Source organism: Nannobrachium achirus, assembly GCF_963921795.1.
Source record: "Nannobrachium achirus genome assembly, chromosome: 16".
In the NCBI taxonomy this organism is placed as follows: domain Eukaryota; kingdom Metazoa; phylum Chordata; class Actinopteri; order Myctophiformes; family Myctophidae; genus Nannobrachium; species Nannobrachium achirus.
This window is the reverse complement of record NC_137823.1, coordinates 11,426,659-11,448,107: the sequence shown is the minus strand read 5'-3', so window position 1 is coordinate 11,448,107 and position 21,449 is coordinate 11,426,659. Positions and strand designations below refer to the sequence as shown.

Here is a 21,449-nt window from a genome sequence, read left to right as displayed (position 1 = left end):
TATAGTGTCAGCAGCTCGTCAGCCAACTCAACTCAGCTGGTCCTGTACAGGTGACGGCACTCAAGGCAATCAGCCGAGCAAGGGAAGGGAGGGGCAGATGAGCAGTCAGAGGCAAACACAGGCACACTGAGGAAAAGAGGGACCGACCGACCGACCGACCGACAGACCGACAAAGCCTTTTGTAGGCCGACCCCCTGGGTCTGGCAAAAAGATCATTTTGACTGAAATGTCCACCACAAGCCAGCATGGCGATGACCCCCCCTGGCCTGCACATACGTGAAGTGCACAATGTCCCATCCACATGGTCCTTAAAACTAATTGGAAGAGTGGGCTCCCACAAAAAACGTCAACGTTTAGGCTAACTAACAGATATTTCTTAACAATTTCACCCAAAATGTTCGTAGATATTTATGACTATTAATATAATAATAACACTGTCAGTTATGTAACATACCGGTAAGTGGATTACATAGAATTAAATATGATTGAAGGCCCTTTCCCACTGGGCCAGATAAACAGATAAAACATATGTCTCCATTCAGGTGGATGGTAAGATACAGATAAAAAATATCTGTGACAGATACTTTTTATCTGTATCTCACCATCCACTTGAATGGAGAAAGACATTTTTTATCTGTTTATCTGGAACCAGCGGGAAAAGGGCCTTAAATAAAGGACAACTTTGTGTTTTTACAACAAGGGTTCATATTTTAGATTGTAATCAGAGAAAAGAAAAGATGAGTGTTAAAAGGTTTTCATTTACTGCTTTCTATCATTTTAGCCATTTTAGCGAGTCTGATTTCAGTGGTTGGGGGCATGCATACTGGCTAAATATGTCTTTTTAGACACAATAAGCTCATTCCCAACATGCACCGCAATCTTTCATGGTTAGGTGTGACAAACTCCCTAAAATGTATAAAACGATAGAAATAAGTAGCCTAAATGAAAACATTTTACCACTAATTTTGTCATTTCTCTAATTGCAATCTAAAATATGAACCCTTGTTGTAAAAAAACAAAACAAAGTTGTCCTTTAAGCCTGATTTAGGTGTTTGTTGGCCTAAAAAAGGACTACTTTGATTGATTGTTTGACTTTATTAGAAGTTATAGAAGAAGGTACAGGACAGTACAGTTCACTGAGTGATACAAGGTCAACTGAAAGGATAAAGACCACAAGAAAGCGTTTGGGCTTTTTGGAGCTGTGTGAAACACAGGCTCCCTATACGTGGCTGTGTGGGTCTGTCTGTGTGTGTGTGTGTGTGTGTGTGTATGTAGCCTGAACTTCCTAAACTTCGGCACGCTACTAGTCCCACAGTTTTGCCACCACACACTCGCGCCATATGTCAAATCGACCGGCTTACTCGGGAATCGTGGGCTAGTAACTTGCTAAGAGAAAGGTTCAATAGTTTAATTGATATTAATTTATTAGTGAATTAATTTTCCCCATTGACTTATAATGGGAATCGCAAAAACTCACATTCAATTATTTGTCTCTCGCAAACCATAGGGGCTAGAGTTTCAAGACTTGGAGAGGAGGTTCATAATGATTTCAAGGATTAAATAAAAAATAATTGTGTCATTTGGCCGCATGGTGGCGCCATAACACCCCACTTTACGTTTTGGCCTGTAACTCTTGAACCGTAGGTCGGAAAATTAAAAATATTTTTTCCCTGGATTCCTTGGGTCATGACGCATCTCCCCATATAGGCCACGCCCATTTGCGCCATGATAGATTTTCCGCCATCTTGAATTTTCTCCAAAACACACTTTTTGCTCCTTTTCCTACATATTTTCTTCAAATGTCACAAAAATCGGTACACATGATCCACACACACACACACACACACACACACACACACACACACACACACACACACACACACACACACACACACACAGCTCCACTTCACACGGGTGTGATTTTTTAGATTGGGGTCCCTTTATACTCGATCCATAAAACATTAAATGACAAATAAAACACTGTACAATGGAAAAGAATATCATCATAAGACAGTCAGTCTGGCCTACATCAGTAAATAATTTGGCCTATGTGAAAAAAATAGCCTATTTTGGTCTAAGTCAATTATACTGAAAAGACAGGTCTTTATTGATAGGACAGTAGACTGACAGGAAATGGGGAGAGAGATGGGGAGTGACATGCATCAAACGTAGTCAGAATCATTCAGGAATCGAACCGGCGACATGCTGACAGACATCTATGTGGTATGCACCTGGACCAGTAGGCCAGCAGGTGCCCCAAGCATGATTCTTTTCAATTAGGAGATATTATTATGCAATTTTACCAGAGGTGCATGGTCACAGACAGTGTAGGGCATTAACGACTTGTGATTTGTGCAAGACTCGACTCAGTAAAAAGTTGAGTTGAAGTCGACTTTATCGTTTGATGACGTCATCACATCACACACGACCCCCCAATTATTTTGGGGGTCCCCAGATGATTAACTCAACTGTAAACAAACCAACATAAAGTTTAAGTGAATAGATGGTATCTTCACATTTCTAAAGTGCCAATTTAGGGACTTTTTAACACCTTTAAAATGGCATATTAAACATTGTCCAAATTGTCCAATATATAGAGAAAAAATATAGTGAAAATAGCCGATCTACATGTTCACAACGCCTCGCGGTAGATCTGCTATTTTCACAAAATAACTTTTTTTTTCAACTTCGACTTTTGAGTTTCTCTGGTGGGAGTCGACTTGTGTAATGAAGTCGACTTGTCGACTTTGTCGTTAATGCCCTATCACACTGTCAAGTGGAGCTAGCAAAAATATAATTTCCCTCCAAAAATGACTTAAGCCATTGTGCAGATTTGGAAAATGGTCTTAAGTGGGCTATTGTCCTAGCCTGACACTCAGCCTGAATTGACATTTCGTTTCAATTTAAAGGGGTGTGGCTAGCGATTCAGGGTCTGGAACTAGGCTACTAATGTCCACGATTTCAACATGCTTGAACATTTACTCGACAGTTGAGGCCTAATATTTCTACAATTGCTACAGAACCTGCATAGCTATTTGTGTGGCATAAAACAATAAGTCGATTAATACATTTCCAAGTGCATTTTATAGAAGTATTTTTCCCTGAAAGTTTGTTGGACGGATGATCTTTTGTAGTTATGTTAGGTTGTAGTCTGTTGCTTGTTTGCTAGTCTGCTTGTGTGAAAATAAGTCATGGGAGAAGTAAGTCTTCTTTGTCAAGCTTTTGTCGTCTTCCCTTTTTGGATCCTAGGCCTACTTTGAATATCCCTGACATGTTGTACAGTGCATGTACATGGCTAAAGACCATCACAATGACAACATCAGCCACGGTGGAAGACCCCTGGTGGTGACTCCTGGGTCTGCAGGTGAAGAAAAGTGTCTCTTTTGGTAGGCCTGGGCACCGAGGCAAGTAGGAATTTGAGATGGAATGTATGGTTCTTTGACATCAGCTGGATCTCTGGGATCCGTTCCTGATGATTAATAATTAACTTTATCATTTAACTTCTTGTTTATGCCCCAAATGACTGCATAGGCCTCTACACTGTAGATTAATAGCCTATCTACAATTAATAGCCTATCTACAATTACGTAGTAATTGTAGATCGGCTATTAATTGTCACACTCTGGCTTTGAGTGAGGGTATGTTTGCCGAAAGGCAATTAATTTGAAACGCCAAAAATAGCAAAATGTCTAGATATTAAAAAAATAGTAAGACAGAGACCTTTGTAGAAAATAACCAAGTGATTTATTCACCTCAAGAGTCCAATGGTGTTCAATAAATACAGCACAACTCAAATAGACCTACTAGGCTACTTACAAAAAACTGGTTAAACAACTAAATGTACATTAACCAACAGTTGATAATGGTTCAGCACATATGGCTTTGATTGAGCCCAGGTGTGCTTAACAGGCCATTAGTCATTATTATCAATGAAACAATTAAACCAATAACAATCATCAAACAAATAATTATTTGCAACAAACAATAAATACAGTGCAATTCAAACTTGTGACGCAGTATTGTGAAATAATGTCAGTTAAAAAGATGGGGGAAAACAACAGGAATATACTTAAGTCTGTTATCAGTGGCTCGGGTGAACTGCCACTTTCATTGTCGAATGTTCAAATCAGGTAGCCTTTTGCTTTGCTTAAATACATTGTCCAAGTATTGATTTATTTTTACATTTTGGGAAAGAAAATGTCCAATTTAACACTAGGTGCCCACTCTTCCTTGGTTGGTGAGTCATGATGTCATGATGTCCCCTTTCACGCAGTCTTGGTGAATGAGACTGCAGTGTCCAGAGTTGAAACGTGTTCTATTTTGCTGAAGAAATGCTAATAAACAGACAGTGGCTGCTAAGAAAAGAGACTGTTCATTCACCATTGCAATGGGACAATACGTTGCCTAATAAAGGATAGTAGACTTTGAAACCCTGTTGGTTTATAGGCAGAGTGGCAGACCAATTAACCAAAGTATTAATTTGACCAATTCCCCTTTGTTGTCTACTGGTTTTGAAGTCCGGGGACGTTTATTGACACTGGTCTTAGATGCCTCAATGAATAGCCATAGGTGTGTGCACACTCACAATACCTCATACAAGAGATCAGGAAAGAAATGTGACATGTCTATTAGCCTACTTTCCTGCCCTGTCTGAACCGATTATGTGTTAATGAATGAAGGTGGCAATCATTACAAATAAATAGGATAGACCTATAGTGTTTATTCATAAGCTTGTCCAGTAGGGATGCGAAGATATACCGGTACGGATCGTAATCGCGATACAAACGTCCGCGATACGAGTGAATCGGTTCATTCAGTGTGTACCGGTACAATAGACGGCTGAAATCGTGATGGATCGTACCGTGAGTGACTGGATCGGTAAATTCCGCGATTGTATCGGTTCTTCCATATAGTATTTCATTCTATCCTGTGTTTCCGAGGCGCCTTGAATGCACCATCATCAGCCCAGCGTTCAGCCCCCTCCCCAAAAGCCAGTCTTTAACGCGAGCTGCGACTTGGACAACATCTGCGCTCTGCATGCAGGCAACCAGGGAGACAGACAGTGCAGCGAAATGCGAGTGAATCAACACAGACGAACTAGCAGCCCCACGGGTTAAAAAGATGCAAGATTAGTAGTACAGTAGCCTACTTAGCTTTATAACATCCAAGTCCGCTGCGCTGATTGTTGTCACAGAGTGGCACAGGCTGAGTGATATGTAATCAACAGCCGTTTCTTAGCGAATCTCCGACGGACAATTGATTGATATTAACTGCACGCACACACACACAACAACAATGTTGCTGGGTGTTGTAGGACTACTGCTTGCGTTTAACAAAGTATTTGTCACTGTTCTGCAACTTTCCTGTTTGATACAAGCAACTCTCTCACTTTCTCTGCTGCTAGTTCTGCTCTGGGAAAGAAGCCTAATTTATACATCGCAGTACAAGGGTGTCGCACCTAAAATAGCAGACCCTCAAGCTCACAATGCGTCGTGGATGCGACGCGCAGTGAGCTTGTAGGTCTGTTTTAAAACATTTTGGCTATAAAAAATGCATAATCCTGGATAAAATATAATATAATATATATTATATTATATAATATTATATAATATAATTATATAATATAATAATACAAACCAGGGAGGGACTTTATTGTTTTTCAGGTCAAGGACCCCTTAGCTCAGACAGAGATCAAGCAGGGACCCTCGCTGTAGGCTAGGCATTATAGCCTACTGTATCATACAAATATTTGGCAGGCCCCCTGTAATAACCCTGGATTGGGGTCCCTGACCCCCAGTTGAAGACATATACTAATAATGACATAGGCCTTCTATATGATTAGTTATCAAACAATTCTACAATAGCCAGCAGCTTTGTGTTCTCCCAGAATACTATATGTTGGGTTGTTAGTACTACAGTGAAACAATAAATTGCCTTGAATTTAAATTTCATACATTTTTAGTCGCTATGTTTTGTACATTTTGGGATTTGGGCTTGAATCGTGGTGAATCGTGAATCGTATCGCATCGTGTCGGGAACAGGGGTAAATCGTGATGTATCGTATCGGCAGGATTTTAATGTATCGCAATTATATCGTATCGCTGGCAGTGTATCGAGGTGCGTATCGTATCGCGTCAGTGGTCGAGATTCACATCCCTATTGTCCAGTGTCCACCTGGCTTCGACTGCACAGGGAACTGCAGGCTGGTCCAAGACGGAAATAGGAAGATATCCTCTCTCCTGTTGTCTGTTTACTTCTCTATTACAGTAGGCGGACACCTTTTTTGGAGACAGGAAGTAGTCTGAACTCTATTCATTACCAATGGCAGAGTGAACGTGAACACAGCACCAGCCCCACGCCCCCACCCACGCCCACGGTCACTAAATATTGGACCGGCTGTTGTCACAAAGCCACACAATATTCCCACAATGTTCACCCTAAAAAGGTATTTCTTTTTTCAGAGACACTCTCATAAGGAGAAAATCTACTCGACCCTACTCTGTCCCAGCAACACACTCTCGCGGGACCTATAAGTAAACATGGGATGAGACATCATGTGCGCGAGATTTATTATGTCACAACACCTGCGCCCACTTTAGTTTTGGGAGACCGTTTGTAGGATTTGTGTACCACTAGAGTGACTCCGGTGGCTTCAATTGAGATAGCATATCTTCCTACATTGGTCTGGTCCATAGCGGACTTCCCAGAGCCTGTGTAAATAAGCCGAAAAGCTTACTAGGATCTCAGTTTTAATAGTTGACCTCGTACCAGTGAACTGTAACGTCATGAAACTGTACCTTTTCCTATGCACACTTCTATTAAAGTGTTCAATCATCAAGTTCAATCAATCAAACGAAACGCTGACAGTAGACTGGTATTGGTATGATAACCTATTTTGGATTCTCGAAGATTCTTGCAGCTCTGCTGCCATCTGCTGGTTGCCTTCAAAATGTTCTAGCCTAAAGCATCGTTTAGTACTTTGCCTATTATGCAGAATGGACTTCATGAAACAGGCATTTTGTGACAATTTGAGCACTTTTAAGAGCACTGGACTCGGCTTATTTCTCAGAAATAGCCTAAACAGGTTTTCCCAACATTGTACAAGTTATTGCCACAGGTATAGTAATTGTTAAAATGGAGAAATAATAGGCCTAAAGACATAATCTACCCAACACACTTTTCAGAACCTTTTGTATATCTGTATAGGCTATATACTGACATGAGTATTGCATGATGACACATTACATTATGAAGACAAATGGAGAATGACAGCTGTCAGTAAAGTGCTTTATTTAAAAGCATAAGTCAGTCTAAAGAAAGAAGATACAAAATGCATTTTTCTTGTCTTGGTAGACTACATATATACAGATTATGATGATGCTATCAGGGATTCCCAAATATTTTCAGTTGGAGGAACACAATCATTTAGTCTCTCTCAGGGAGACAAACGTAAAGAAATACCAACATTGAATTAACAATACAATATAATTAAGGAATTAAGCAATTAACCAATTATATCTACCTTTTCACCCTTATATAGGCTAGCAAAAAATCTAAAAAAGAATGTTTACTAGTGAGCTTTAAAATCAGTGGACCCATTTAAAGATTTAAAGACCTTTTTAATGCCTCAAAGAAAAAAAGGAATACAAATAAAAAAGACAATTACTGCCTCAAAGTAATCAACAAACTGGGCAAGCTTTAATTGGCCAAATTGTCAGTATTTTAATATCACAAACTAACAGTGGTGGCAAAAGTATATGTTTTATTAAGAAAATGTATCAATATGGCAATGTAGAAATAGCCTACTCTGTCATGTAAGTATAAGTACAGAATTCAAAATTTACTTTAGCAAAAGTAGGCCTACAAATGTATAAATTGGTATCAAAATGTCCAAGTTTGTTATGCATTTTGCAGAATGGTATAACATTTTTGGTATAACATTTTTGAAAATAGCCAATCAGAATTAAACAGGATAGAGGAACAGGAGGTGATGCCCACCTTTCACGCAAGGGCTCTGCAAGGAGGCTCTGCAGGAAACTTGTGGATAGACTTGGGTCTACCTTTCTCATAGTCTACTTAAAGCACCCCATTTCCCTCTTCGATGTCGCGGGGGGCTCTGTCGGGCTGGCCGTTCCCGGAGGTTCCCTTCCGGGAGTCGCGAACGCAGCCGATAACCACGTAGCAGATTTCCACTATGGAGAGGAAGAGGGAAAACGCGGAGACGGCGTACATGAAGATCAAGAAGATGGTCTTCTCAGTGGGGCGGGACACGAAGCAGTCCACGGTGACCTTGCATCGTGGGACCGTGCACTCGTAGATGGGTGGGACCACCACTCCGAACATCTTGTACTGGGCAAACAGGAACATGGCATCCATGGCAGCCCGGGCCAGCAGCTGCACGGTGTAGGCCGTCATCAGGCCGTCGAGCATGATGCGGCGTCGTCCGCTGCTGGGCGTCAGCAGGGCCTCCTCCTCCCGCTCCTCCACCTGTGGCAGGATCATAGATGGATAGATTTAGTATCCCAAGGGGGAAATTTAGTCACCCAGCAGTTAAAGGAGCTATAGTCAACTTTTTCTTGAAAAACGGATGCTAAAATAAAAATAAGCTTCATATCGATGGCCAAAACGCAAAACCTCCTATCTGAAAAATTCACTTTGTTGGGAAAATTAAAAAGAAAATGTGTGTTCAACACCAAAACCTCCTATCTACTATTTCTACTATTTCTAGGTAAAAACCTATCTGCAGTCAACAACATGCAGAAATAGTTAGGCTATTTCTTTGTTAAATGACACTTTTTACAGCACTTAATTGAGATCAAGACATTCTACAGGTCTGTTACAAGGTTTCACCACCTGACATTAGCAATCAACAAGGCAATGCAGAGAGGAGGTTTTGAGCTTCATCATTTTGACACTTTTGCAAACCTATCAAATGTCATGTTCTAGTCACATGACATTTTTGGCAAAATGAGGGGCAGAAGGATCTTGCAGACAGACTGACCAGCATAGCCTGTTGTCCTCATTTCAAGTGAAATCCAAAATTCATGAAATCTGCAGATAGGAGGTTTTGCGTTTTGGCCATCGATATGTGTTTCTATTAAAAAATGACCACAAAAAGTGTCAAATAATGATAAAATATTCATTTTGGCCATTGTCAAATCAACACTTTGTTTACATTCTAGTCTATAGACTAGGATGTAAACAAAGTGTCGGCCCTACAATGAAAAAGTTGACTCTAGCTCCTGTTACAGGGTTAGGGTGACAGAACTCAAAGAACAAACAATGGTCCATTCATTCAAACATTAGGAACTACTCATCATGCGTACCTTGAGCTGCTTTCGGACGGTCTTGTACATGGCATAGACCAGGTAGAGGGCGATTGGCACGATGACGCCGTAGATCTGGGCCTGCCAGAAGCGGAGGTTTGAGATGGGTGCGAAGGCAGAGTAGCACAGCGTCACGCAGCCAGACTTCACCGTGTTGCAGGTAAATGCACTCTGCTCGTCGCCGTAGACTGCACTGATGCTGTGCTCAGTGATAACAATACGCAGCAGGGTGACCAGAGTGACCCATAATGTGCCGATGGCGGTGGAGCGTCTGACAAACTCCTTCAGCAGGTTGGCGAGATAAGACCAGCTCATTGTGGCGGTGGCTTCACTGGACTCTCAGATCTGTTTGGAATAAAGAAGAAAAAAATAGACAAAAACGTTAAGAAAACTAGAAAGAAACTGGGAGACCTCGTTGACTTTTTAGTTACAACTTATATCCACAAGATGGAGACAAATTTACATTTCAACGATGAAATAACAAAAACTTACTTTAAATGTTGCCCGTCTTTTGAAAGAAGTCTTCTCCTCAGATAAGTCTTCTCCTCTGATAGTCGATTGTCGAGTCGTTAGTAGAATATGCTGTGTACCTTTGAGACGTGAGGCTATTTAAAGGCAACAAGTGGGAAGAGTTAGAGAGAGAGGGGGGGCACCGTCACTTCCTACAAGTCCAAAAAAGGGCTGTTGAATGGGATGACCACACACCACCTGAGAGGGAGAGAGAGAGGGAGGGAGGGAGAGATACAAGGTTACGGAGAGAGGGAGAGAGAGCGAGGGAGAGAGAGAAGAGAGGGGGAGTGACAGTGAGAGAGAGAGAGTGAGGGAGAGAGAGAGGGAGAGAGGGAGAGAGAGGGAGGGAGAGAGGGAGAGAGAGAGGGAGGGAGAGGGACAGAGAGAGTGAGGGAGAGAGAAAGGGAGAGAGAGAGGGAGAGAGCGAGAGGGTTAGGGAGAGAGGAAGGGAGAGAGGGAGAGAGAGAGAGGGAGGGAGAGAGAGAGGGAGAGAGAGAGTGAGGGAGGGGGAGAGAGAGAGAGAGAGGGAGGGAGAGAGAGAGAGAGAAGGAGGGGGTAGAGGAAGAGGGAGAGATGCACACGCACACGCGCACACACACACACACACACACACACACACACACACACACACACACACACACACACACACACACAGTAGTTCCCACTACTCCAGCGACAGTTCCATTGTCGGGTGAAAATCTTGTATGTCCAAAACCGTTTGTTTTGCATTTATCATTTTAAAAATGATTTAAACTAGTGAAAACAGCCGATCTACAAGCACACAACGCCTCGCATCGCGAGGCGTTGTGTGCTTGTAGATCTGCTGTTTTCACTACTTTTGTGCGACGGCCTTGAATGATGAAGCAGGGCTTTACTACAAATTTGGAGATACAAGGTTTCCACCCGACAACAATATATTAGTGTTGTTGCTGCTCTTATACCACCATTATTACTGGGGTTGGTGGGGGCCAGACAGTAGCCCCCCGTGGGCCGCAAATGGCCCGCGGGCCGCTTATTGGGGAACCATGCTGTAGGTCAAAGGTCTGATTGGGCCTTTAAGAAGTCATCAAGTCTCACACCAGTCATGCAGATGTGTTATTTTCAGCTACAGAACATAACCAGAATTAAATCATTTTTAGACCGCTTGAAAAGGTCATTCACGCTTTTATTTCATCACATTTGAACATTTGAACATTTGTTACTAACTAACTAACTAACTAACCAACACTAGGAAACATGATCATTACCTTTTTAGCTGCATTAAGGTCACTTCACTGGTTACCTGTTAGATTCAGAATAGATTACAATGTTAAGTGATAACTTTTAAAGGCAGACAGGGACATGGTAGCCTAGCTCAGCTAGACAATCCACCCGAGTTAAAACAAGGAGGGGATACTGCATTAGTATATAGTCTGGCTAAGCCAGGCTAGGGAAATGGCCCCCATGCAGCCACATCAAAGCCTTGCTGCCAACCTATGAACCTGGGCCTTAGATCCTCAGTAAGGATCTCCTAGAAGTCCCCACGTCTAACCATGTTAATCTGGGGCCATCGGGCATTTGTAGTCAGGACACCTGACACCTCCGCTTTTGTCAAAATAAAAGATTTGACCTTATTTGCCAGAAACACAAAGAGCTAGCCCTGAATGGCTAAATATAAGGTACACAGTATCTCTAAAGTCATGTCCAATTCCCCATATTCCCTCCTGATTGCCTACCATTGCCTTCTAAAGTTTGTGTATGCAACCTGGCGGTCGCTTATCTCCAGATTAGGGAGTCTTACTGGTGATTATTATGCTGTTAAAATCAGAGATGTTTAATTTTGCCCCCCAAAGTCATTTATCTCAGAGCCTGACCACATGTCCAATGTAAAGGCGGGGGGTACAGTATGGAGTGTCTGTCTTGAAACCAAAAAGGCGCTGGTTCAACCCCCAGGGGGACTGCCCATAAGTCCGAAGGTTCATTAGTCCTACATCTCATTAGTCCGAATTTAGTTAGGGTTACTGAGGTTAGGGTAAAGGTTAGGGTTTGGTTTATGGCACCATCCCCAGATCCTACCACGAGACAAAGTGTCCTTGGGCAAGACAAAGAACCCCAGACTGCACCTGTTGAGGGAGGCTGGTATCGATTTGTGCATGGTTTCCTCTGACGTTGTGAAAGTATGTGTGAATGGGAGAATGTCACATGCACCGGAAAGCACTCTGGATAAAGGGCTATTTTGTAAAAGATACACCATGATCCCCGGGTCAGACAAGGTCTGAATGGAGATGAAGTTCCTCTTGCTGGGCCAAATAATAGATTAGGAATAAATACAAAATAGCAATAAACTCTTGCAATGCAGTGATTAAGACAGGGACAGGCAGCAAGATTTAGTCATCACCCACAAAACAACGCTGTCTTCTAAAAAGTGTTGCAGTTTCAGTTGAGTCACATCACAAGAAAACATACAAAAATAATTCTGGGAAATTGCAAAGTGTGGTTGCATTGTCGTCATGACATAGGGCACGATGGTGGAAAAAGTATTCACTTACTAAAAGTATCAACACTGCAATTTCTAAATACTCTGTTACAAGTAAAAGTCCAGAATTCAACATGCACTTGAGTAAAAGTACAAAAGTATTGGCATCAAATTATACCAAAAATAAGTACTCCTTATAGACGGGTTTCTGGTCCACATCACGTTTGATTCGGCACCAAAATTAGACAATGAAACCAGGCTTAACCAGCGCTCCCCAAAACAACAGGTTTGGGGATTGGACGGACTGATTACATGATACAGTCACCTGTGCATTTAGTCTCAATGTTTGTAAACAAGAAACCTGACTATACAGAATGTCCCATTTCAAATGAATAAGCTAACACTGCGTCCCATCGCGACACATTGTGAGCTTATAGATGGGCAATGTTCCAATGGACGAAGGGCTAACGTGGTTTAAGGTAGGGTAAGTGGGTCTATGTTCTGATACTGGTACAGGTACTAGTTAGTGTTTGGTCCATATAAGGACTTCCACCCTATCCCCGGTGAGGAGAAAAAAACAGTTTCAGTTTTCCCTGTAGGTGGGGGCCACCCGCCGCACGTCCTCACTGTGTCAGGCTGTCACCTGAAAATGATTTTTACTCCTCACAGGACATAGGGCGGAAGTCCTTATATGGACCAAACACTCCATAGTAACTGCACGTAGTACTATCAGAACATAGACACATTTTGTTATTATTTGAATGAAAGGAAATCACGTACCCTACCTTTAACTTATGTTTTGTAGTAATAATCAAAATGCACCAAGTAAATAGAAACTAGTTTCAAATAATTGTAATGGAGTAAAAGTACAATATTTGCCTCTGAGATGTAGAGGAGTAGAAGTCAAAGTATTGATACTTTGAAATACTCAAGTTAAGTACAAATACATTTTACTCAAGTACATTACTTGAGCTACATAGTGGGTGGTGTTCTGTGCCAATGTCATTTTTTAATTTCCATTTCAAATTCATGTTGAAGTGTTGTTTTCACTGCTGATTTGAAGGTAAGGGTCTGTAGAGAAGCACCCAGATTAAACATTGGACTATAAGGGTCGTCGGCAGTTGCCAACCCCCTGCCCTAGCAAAATATGTTAACTGTTATCATATGGTACTTCAAGCATAATACCCATAGAATAATGTACTTTTTACATTTTCCAGCAGGGGTTGACACTAAGGTCTCAGTGGCACTTGCCCGTCAGGCAAGTACAGATTATGTTCTACTTGTCCAAAGGTCATGCCCACTTGCCCGAAAAGTAAACCCTACAGCAAAATAGGTTAACTGTTATAAGATTATCCGATCTGAACATACTATGAGACATGCATGGATTCAGGATCAATATAGCATTTGGTACTTCAAGCATAATACCCATAGAATAATGTTTTTACATTTTCCAGTATTGGCACAAATATTGAGACAAAAATAGATGTACGTAGTAGGGGACATGCAAACACGGAAAGAACGTATATGAACCTATAATCAGGTTCATATACTGTATGTGCATATAGATAAGATAGGTAAAACATATATGCAACATATAAAGCTCTTATATATATCAGGTCCATATACAGTATGTTCATATAGATAAATATGGGAGAGAGAGAGGGAGGGAGGGAGAGAGGGAGGGAGAGAGGGACAGAGAGAGAGTGAGGGAGAGAGAGAGGGTTAGGGAGAGAGGGAGGGGGAGATAGAGAGAGAGAGAGAGAGAGGGGGGGGGGAGGGAGGGAGAGAGGGAGAGAGAGAGAGAGGGAGGGAGGGAGGGAGAGAGAGGGAGGGAGAGAGAGAAGGAGGGAGTAGAGGAAGAGGGAGAGATGCACACGCACGCATGCACGCGCACACACACACACACACACACACACACACACACACACACAGTAGTTCCCACTACTCCAGCGACAGTTCAGATATCGTCATTGTCGGGTGAAAATCTTGTATGTCCAAAACCGTTTGTTTTGCATTTATCATTTTAAAAATGATTTAAACTAGTGAAAACAGCCGAGCTACAACCACAGTTGTGTGGTTGTAGAACTGCTGTTTTCACTACTTTTCTGCGACGGCCTTGAATGATGAAGCAGGGCTTTACTTTGCGAAAGAACATACAAATTTGGAGATACAAGGTTTCCACCTGACAACAACGATATACTAGTGTTGTTGCTGCTCTTATACCACCATTATTACTGGGGTTGGTGGGGGCCAGACAGTAGCCCCCCGTGGGCCTGCAAATGGCCCGCGCAAATGGCCCAGCAGGGGTTGACACTAAGGTCTCAGTGGCACTTGCCCGTCAGGCAAGTACAGGTCATGTTCTACTTGTCCAAACGTCATGCCCACTTGCCCGAAAAGTAAACCCTATATCAAAATAGGTTAACTGTTATAAGATTATCCGATCTGAACATACTATGAGACATGCATGGATTCAGGATAAATATAGCATTTGGTACTTCAAGCATAATACCCATAGAATAATGTTTTTACATTTTCCAGTATTGGCACATATAGAAACAGAAATAGATGTACGTAGTAGGGGACATGCAAACACGGAAAGAACGGATATGAACCTATAATCAGGTTCATATACTGTATGTGCATATAGATAAGATAGGTAAAACATATATGCAACATATAAAGCTCTTATATTGGCATGCCACATTCAGGTCCATATACAGTATGTGCATATAGATAAATATGACATTTATGCATCATTTAAGCTCATATTGGCATACTCGGGTTCATAATATTGCATACTGTACTGTATACTGTATATAGATGCACATTTAGCTCCTTTGTCCCCTACCAGAATCATACATTAATGTAGAAAGAATACACTATATAAAGCTATACATAATGTCACACAAATTAATGTTTAAATCAATGCATATAGCTGATTTTGTGAAGTGATTAATTAAGTATGGCGGATTACAATAAGTGTTTTGCCATTGCATGGCAGACACACTTAATAAGACTGACAGATACAGAGATCTCCATAAATGGACATAAAGGGACAAAGACGGTCAAAGATCTCCATAAATGGGCAAATCAGTCTGATCTACGGTGCATCATAGGTCTGAGGACTGTGTAGCCCTCAGACTGGATTCAGGGTCAGCCTCTCGTACCGTGGTACGAGTTTGACAGGTTCCCCACATGTCAATGTCCACTACGATGTGATAACAGGGTCGGACGGACGCCCGGACCACCAGCCTCTGGCTGCCTGGGGCCACTGGACGCGGGGTCGATGTGCGGCAGCAGTCGTGGAGCCGGGCAAAGAACAGGTAGAGGATATCGAGGACGGTTATGAGAAAACCCAGGCCACTGACAGCGTACATGATGTAAAGCAAGTCGGTTTTCTCTCCGGCACGCGGCAGAAAGCAGAACGTCGCTCCCTCGCAAGCTGGGGCTGAGCATGGGTACTTTGATTTCACCTCCAGCCCGTACAGAATGTACTGGAAGTACAGGAAGGCGGCCTCCAAGGCGGCTCGAACCAGCAGCTGGGCCGCGTACGCCGCCATTAGGCCGTCTCGTTTCATGCGCCGCCGCCCGTCGTGCTTCTCGCTCTGCGGCTTCTCCGGGGCCTCCTTCTGGGGCAGGATCTCTTCCATGGTCATAGGGTCCTCCTCGCCATTGTCTTCTGCCTCCTCGTAGGAGCGGTTGGGGCCGCGTCTCATTACGGGGCCGCGTCTCGCTGTGAACGGTCTCTGCCTGCTCCGCGGCTGGCCCTCGTCCTTCTCCGCGTGGGCGGTCTTATGCATGGCGAAGAGCAGGTAGAGGATGGTGGGCGTGGTGATCGCGAGCACCTGCCATGCCCAGAAGCGGATGGGCGAGACGTGTATGATCTCGTCAAAGCACTGTAGATCACAGCCAACTTCGTTCGACATGCATTCAAATTTACTCTGGTCGTCATAGAAGGTGGACTCGCCGCCGACTACCGTCAGCACGATGCGGAACACAGTGAGGACGTAGAGCCAGACCTTGCCGATGAAGGTGGCATGGTTGTTGACCGCGTCCAGGAAACTCGTCAAGAAGTGCCAGCTCATGTTAGCTGCGGTGGTTCACGGGAGGAGACCTCAGGCGTGTTTGGATAAGTGAAGAGTGTTACCCGCTTTTAAGCAGAGAGCACATGACATCACACTGACATCAGTGTGATGTCATTCATGCCCAAATATGGAGGTCTATTACGTCAGACAGGCCTCACCATCAATGTGATGTCGGTCATGCCCAGATATGGAGTTCCATGACAATCTTGCCCAAATATGGAGATCTATTATGTCAGACTCCCCGCAGAGTACTCCAGAAATATCAGGTAACCATAGCAACCTGATAAAGCTGCTTGTCAAGGTGCCTTTTACAACTACATATTTTAGTTCCAGGGGGTCCTAAATTATGGAGGGTGAGGAAAGGTACATTTGGTTCCATTTCTACACTCTCAAGTCTCTCTCTCTCTCTCTCTCTCTCTCTCTCTCTCTCTCTCTCTCTCTCTCTCTATATATATATATATATATATATATATGGTGGATGCGAGGAATCTCCATTATGTGCAGAAAAGGGACAAGTACTGACAGATACAGAGATCTCCATATTTGGGCATGCAGCACAGCCCTTGTCATTTGTATGTCCATAAATGGAGATCCTGATGTCATCAGTATATGCCCATATATGGGCATGCTCGCTTTTGTGCCCATGTATGGAGCTGACTCATTTGTGAGAGTTTAGACAACCTATTCCATATTTGGGCATAGCTGCATAGTGAACTCCAATGACAATTTTAATATAGGAGTTTGTTGATTACTTTTGACACAGCAATGGTTTGATTGATTGATTGAAGAATTTATTAGAAGGTTGCATAGGAAAAAGTACAGTTTCATGACAGTACAAACTGGTACAAGGTCAACTAAAAGGAGATCCTAGTAAGCTTTTCGTCTTATTTACACTGGAACCCTTTGTGTATCTCATTTAACATTGAACGACAGACGGATAGAACACAGTACTTTGCATAGGATATCATCAGTAACAAAAGGGGGAAGTAACCGGTCATAAAGAAGAATGAAAAAAGAAGACATTTGAAACAGACCGATTTTGAAGGAGGTTAGGGATTTGCACTCCTTTAAGGCTGGAGGACAAATTCAAGTCAAATCTGGGTTGAACGTGATCTGTGGTGTTGCAATCTTGGACATCATTGACGTTTAGGAAGTAGTTTGTCAGGTACATGGCTATCTTAGTGGTGTAGTGTATCTTGTACACCAGGCCCATTGCAAGATGCTGTACTCTGTCAGCTACCGTGAGCCACCCCGTGCTTAGAAAGTGATAAGCGGTGAGGTGGGCCTGTGGTGGAAATTCACACAGGACTGGTTATACACCTTGTATCAAGAAGTAGACAACTCAAAACAAGTTAAGTGTCAAACAGAAAAAGGTTTAATTACGTCTGTCCATGCATGGCAGGGTCAGAGCATAAAATGTCAAAGACAGTCAATGCAGAATGAGCAGTCCTAATATACGATTCTCTTAGTATGGAACATTCTGGGTGCGGAAGGCAGTGGCGTCAGTTCAGAAAAAGCTAAGGTATGGCAAACTTTGCACGTGTGCAAGACACCAGTCATGTTGACATACCTTAGCAACAGGCATGATACATTTATTTTAAGAAGTACATTCTATTTTTCCCCTGTTTCTACGGTTTGTTCAAATGCAGCTAAACTTGGCATGAAATAGTAAATGTGCCACAATTAACAAACAGAAAACCTGTGCAGCTGACCTGCAGAACCTGGGAATATACCATTTTGTCAAGATGGGGAGAATACAAGTGTGGAGAATATAATTATAATACCTTGTTATAGTGACCGTTTTGTTACATTTTGCATTTGTAGTTATTTTAATGTAATTTAACAACATAACCAGCACAGATAGACACAGAGACATTCATGGATTTATATTTAAAAGTAACTTTTATTCTCCCCCCTGGACCCAGGGTATGGCAGCTGCATACCCCTGCCATACCCAATTGACGCCCCTGGCGGAAGGGATTCTGGGGCATAGATGACAGATATGTATGTGGGGTCAACAAAGGTTACCAGCAGTGCCAGGCACTATCACCAGAAAAGACCTTGAGACAGAGAAGGAGATGAGGCAGCAGGCTGGCGCTGGCAAGGTATTAAGGAGGCGCTTGTCTTCTTTCGTGAGAAAGAGATAACAGTTTTACTGAACCCTTACAAACTTTAATGAATTCTTACAGAGAACACATTTGTCTCATTTTTGTCTCAAATTGACCTATGAAAGGAAGGGACATATGAGGTATTTTCCCGTGGCTACTGCCTCACCATTTCTAAGGTGTCACAGCTGAAACTATTCTAACACATGCATATTATATATTGCCAATACAGGCCCGAGATTGAAGGTTTTATGGTTTAATTAGTGCGGTTTCTATAGGAAACACACTATTGTTCCAGGTCTAGGAATCTGTGTACCAGCAAAGTGAGCCTGCGTTTTGTAACTTTTGACTGAAGTTATCCGTGTTGTAAGGCTTGATATCTTGGACAATATAACGTCCAATCAGACAGGACTGGTCACTTGACATCACAATATCACAATATATAATAGGCCTATAAATGGTAAGACGGATAAATAGTAACACTTGCTTCACACTAGCTGTGATTTCTTTCTTCATTTTAGCGGTATTAAAACAAAGTCTTAAAACTCCTCAAATTGTCACTTTAGAAATACTTGTTGGTTTGTTTACTGTTGAGTGAGAAAACAATGTTGCGCACCCCCAAAATGACTTTATTTCTATTGATTACTCACACCATGGAGACTGGAGTTCAATAATATATTTTGTATTTGTCACATTCCTAAGACAAAAAATATATATTATTGTAAATGTACCCCTCCGGATGGGGATTCCGTTGGGTCCCCCTACGGAATCAATGGGAGTACATATTGTAATCAAATTATTTTCTTAGGAATGCGACAAATGCAAAACAATATTATTGAACCCACGTCTCCATGGTGTGAGAGTGAGTAATCATTAGAAATAAAGTCATTTTGGGGGTGAACTATTAGGGGTCCCAACCCACAATTTATGAACCACTGGATTATACATTAAAACATTGTTTCTCAAATGGGGGTATGTGTACCCCTAGGGGTACGCAGAGGTACTTCAGGGGGTACGCAAGAAAATGCCCCCAAAAAAGAAAAATATAAGTAGGAGGGAGAAAGAAAGAACATTGCTAACCCAAATTACATGGTACCAGGCAACTGGGATGTGCTTGAAAGTTGGCACCATTTTAAACTCTTTCACTCCATTTCTTATTTGTGCTTGCATATTATTGAAATGGGGGTTATATTATAGCACAGGCCTTCCACTATTAATGGTTTTAATTGCAGTTTTGTGACAAAAATTTTGTGGTCCGGTAAAGGGACTTGGATTCAGAAATCAGTGAAAGGGGGTAGGCTACTCAAACCAAAAAAGATTGAGAAACACTGCTTTAGGTGTGATTTTGAACTAAAAGACATTTCCTGCTCCAACTTCACCTCTCTGTCACAGTTCAAACAAAAATGATTCAGTCTGCAGCACCATCTAGTGACGAATAATGGATTAACATGGGTAATACATCAGTAATCACTCTGCATGAATGATATGCATACTGTTCAATAGTTGACGTGGCCTGTTATAATGCCACCCAGTGATGATAAGATAGGTAGATTTATAGGCCTACAGCTACTTTACTTGAGTATTTCCAATCAAATTCACAATACCTTTACAACATCTCAAAAATATTATAAGTTTGGTCATTTTATCAGCTTTTCTTTTTCGGTTTTTGAATTGCTTGATTCAGTATTTAGATATTAGATTAATTTTATCAGACACGCCCCTTTACAAACTCATTGTAAACTCCATTTTAACCATGATAGATTCATCGAAAAGAACCGTCCATTTTTTTGGTGACTCCTGACACCCTCAAGGGTCAACCTTATACCGGTACGTGAGCAGCCCATGTTTTTTTTCTATAACCTTTTTTAATTTCTTTTTAATATATTTATATTTTGTATTATTGTATTTCATTCCCCCCCCCCCCCCCCCCCCCCCCAAAAAAAAAAATGTTTATAGGGTGCCCTGCGCCAAAAACGTTTGGTACCCCTGATATACTGTATGTGTGTAGCAGAGTGGCTCACAGCCTCCATCTGATGACTTAAAGAGATCCCTTTGGTCTAGTCAAGTGGTTATTTAAGATATTGGCTTTGCACGAGGGAGACCCAAGTTCAAATACAAGTGTTTGGCAACAAACCAACATACAGTAGTGTATACAGCAGTGTATATTTATTTTCACAGTGTCGCCATACAGACTTTCATTACCTTTAAAGTGAATGAAATAAACCAATAATAAGGACATTGATAGATCAAAAGTGATCAACAAGTTATAGGCTACTATAGAACATGGTCAAATGTTGGCCAAAAACACGTCAGGGCAAGAAGCAACCGTCAAGTTGCACTCAAACACACACACACACACACACACACACACACACACACACACACACACACACACACACACACACACACACACACACACACACACACACACACACACACACACACACACATGACAACTAAGGCCCCTGGTTGCACCAAGACAGATTAAGCCTTACCATGGTTTATATCAAGGTTTATCTATTAATCCAGTTGCACCAAACTTAATGTTAATCCTGTTGCACCACTACTTTACACTTTGATTTAAATATCAGTAAAGGATCAATTAAAAAATGACAGTAGAGGTGGTTTAAATGTAAACATGCCACTGACAGGAATGGGGGGCCTCCTGTGAGAAAAGTCTCCCTCCTTTCCCCGACAGTGTCCAGCAGGCTTGCAAATCGTCACTTCACTGTCATCTGGGGACCCCACCAAAACCACATGGGGACCCCTTGGGGGTCTTGAACTACAGGTTGAGAAACACTGCTCTAAACCTTCCAGGAGAGAGCACACAACCAAAGACCAGTCACTTGGTCCAGAAGGCCGAAAATTGAAGCCTGTTTTATTCGATTTTCTTTTGCTTTTAGAAGATCACGTAAGAACCGTGCACGCCACCGGCTCAGTCCTGGTACTGATGGATTCGGCTGGGCCT

At 42.2% G+C, this 21,449-nt stretch overlaps 1 protein-coding gene across 1 annotated transcript; it reads right to left on the bottom strand.

The window, feature by feature from the left end:
• Positions 1–8,076: 8,076 nt before the first annotated feature.
• On the bottom strand, positions 8,077–16,376 carry LOC308300788 (gap junction gamma-1 protein-like; the record flags this gene model as incomplete). Its single annotated transcript, XM_080744688.1, has 2 exons — positions 8,077–8,328; positions 15,765–16,376. The coding sequence occupies 2 exons, from the start codon at positions 16,374–16,376 to the stop codon at positions 8,077–8,079; spliced, it is 864 nt and encodes a 287-aa protein (XP_080600814.1).
• Positions 16,377–21,449: the final 5,073 nt, after the last annotated feature.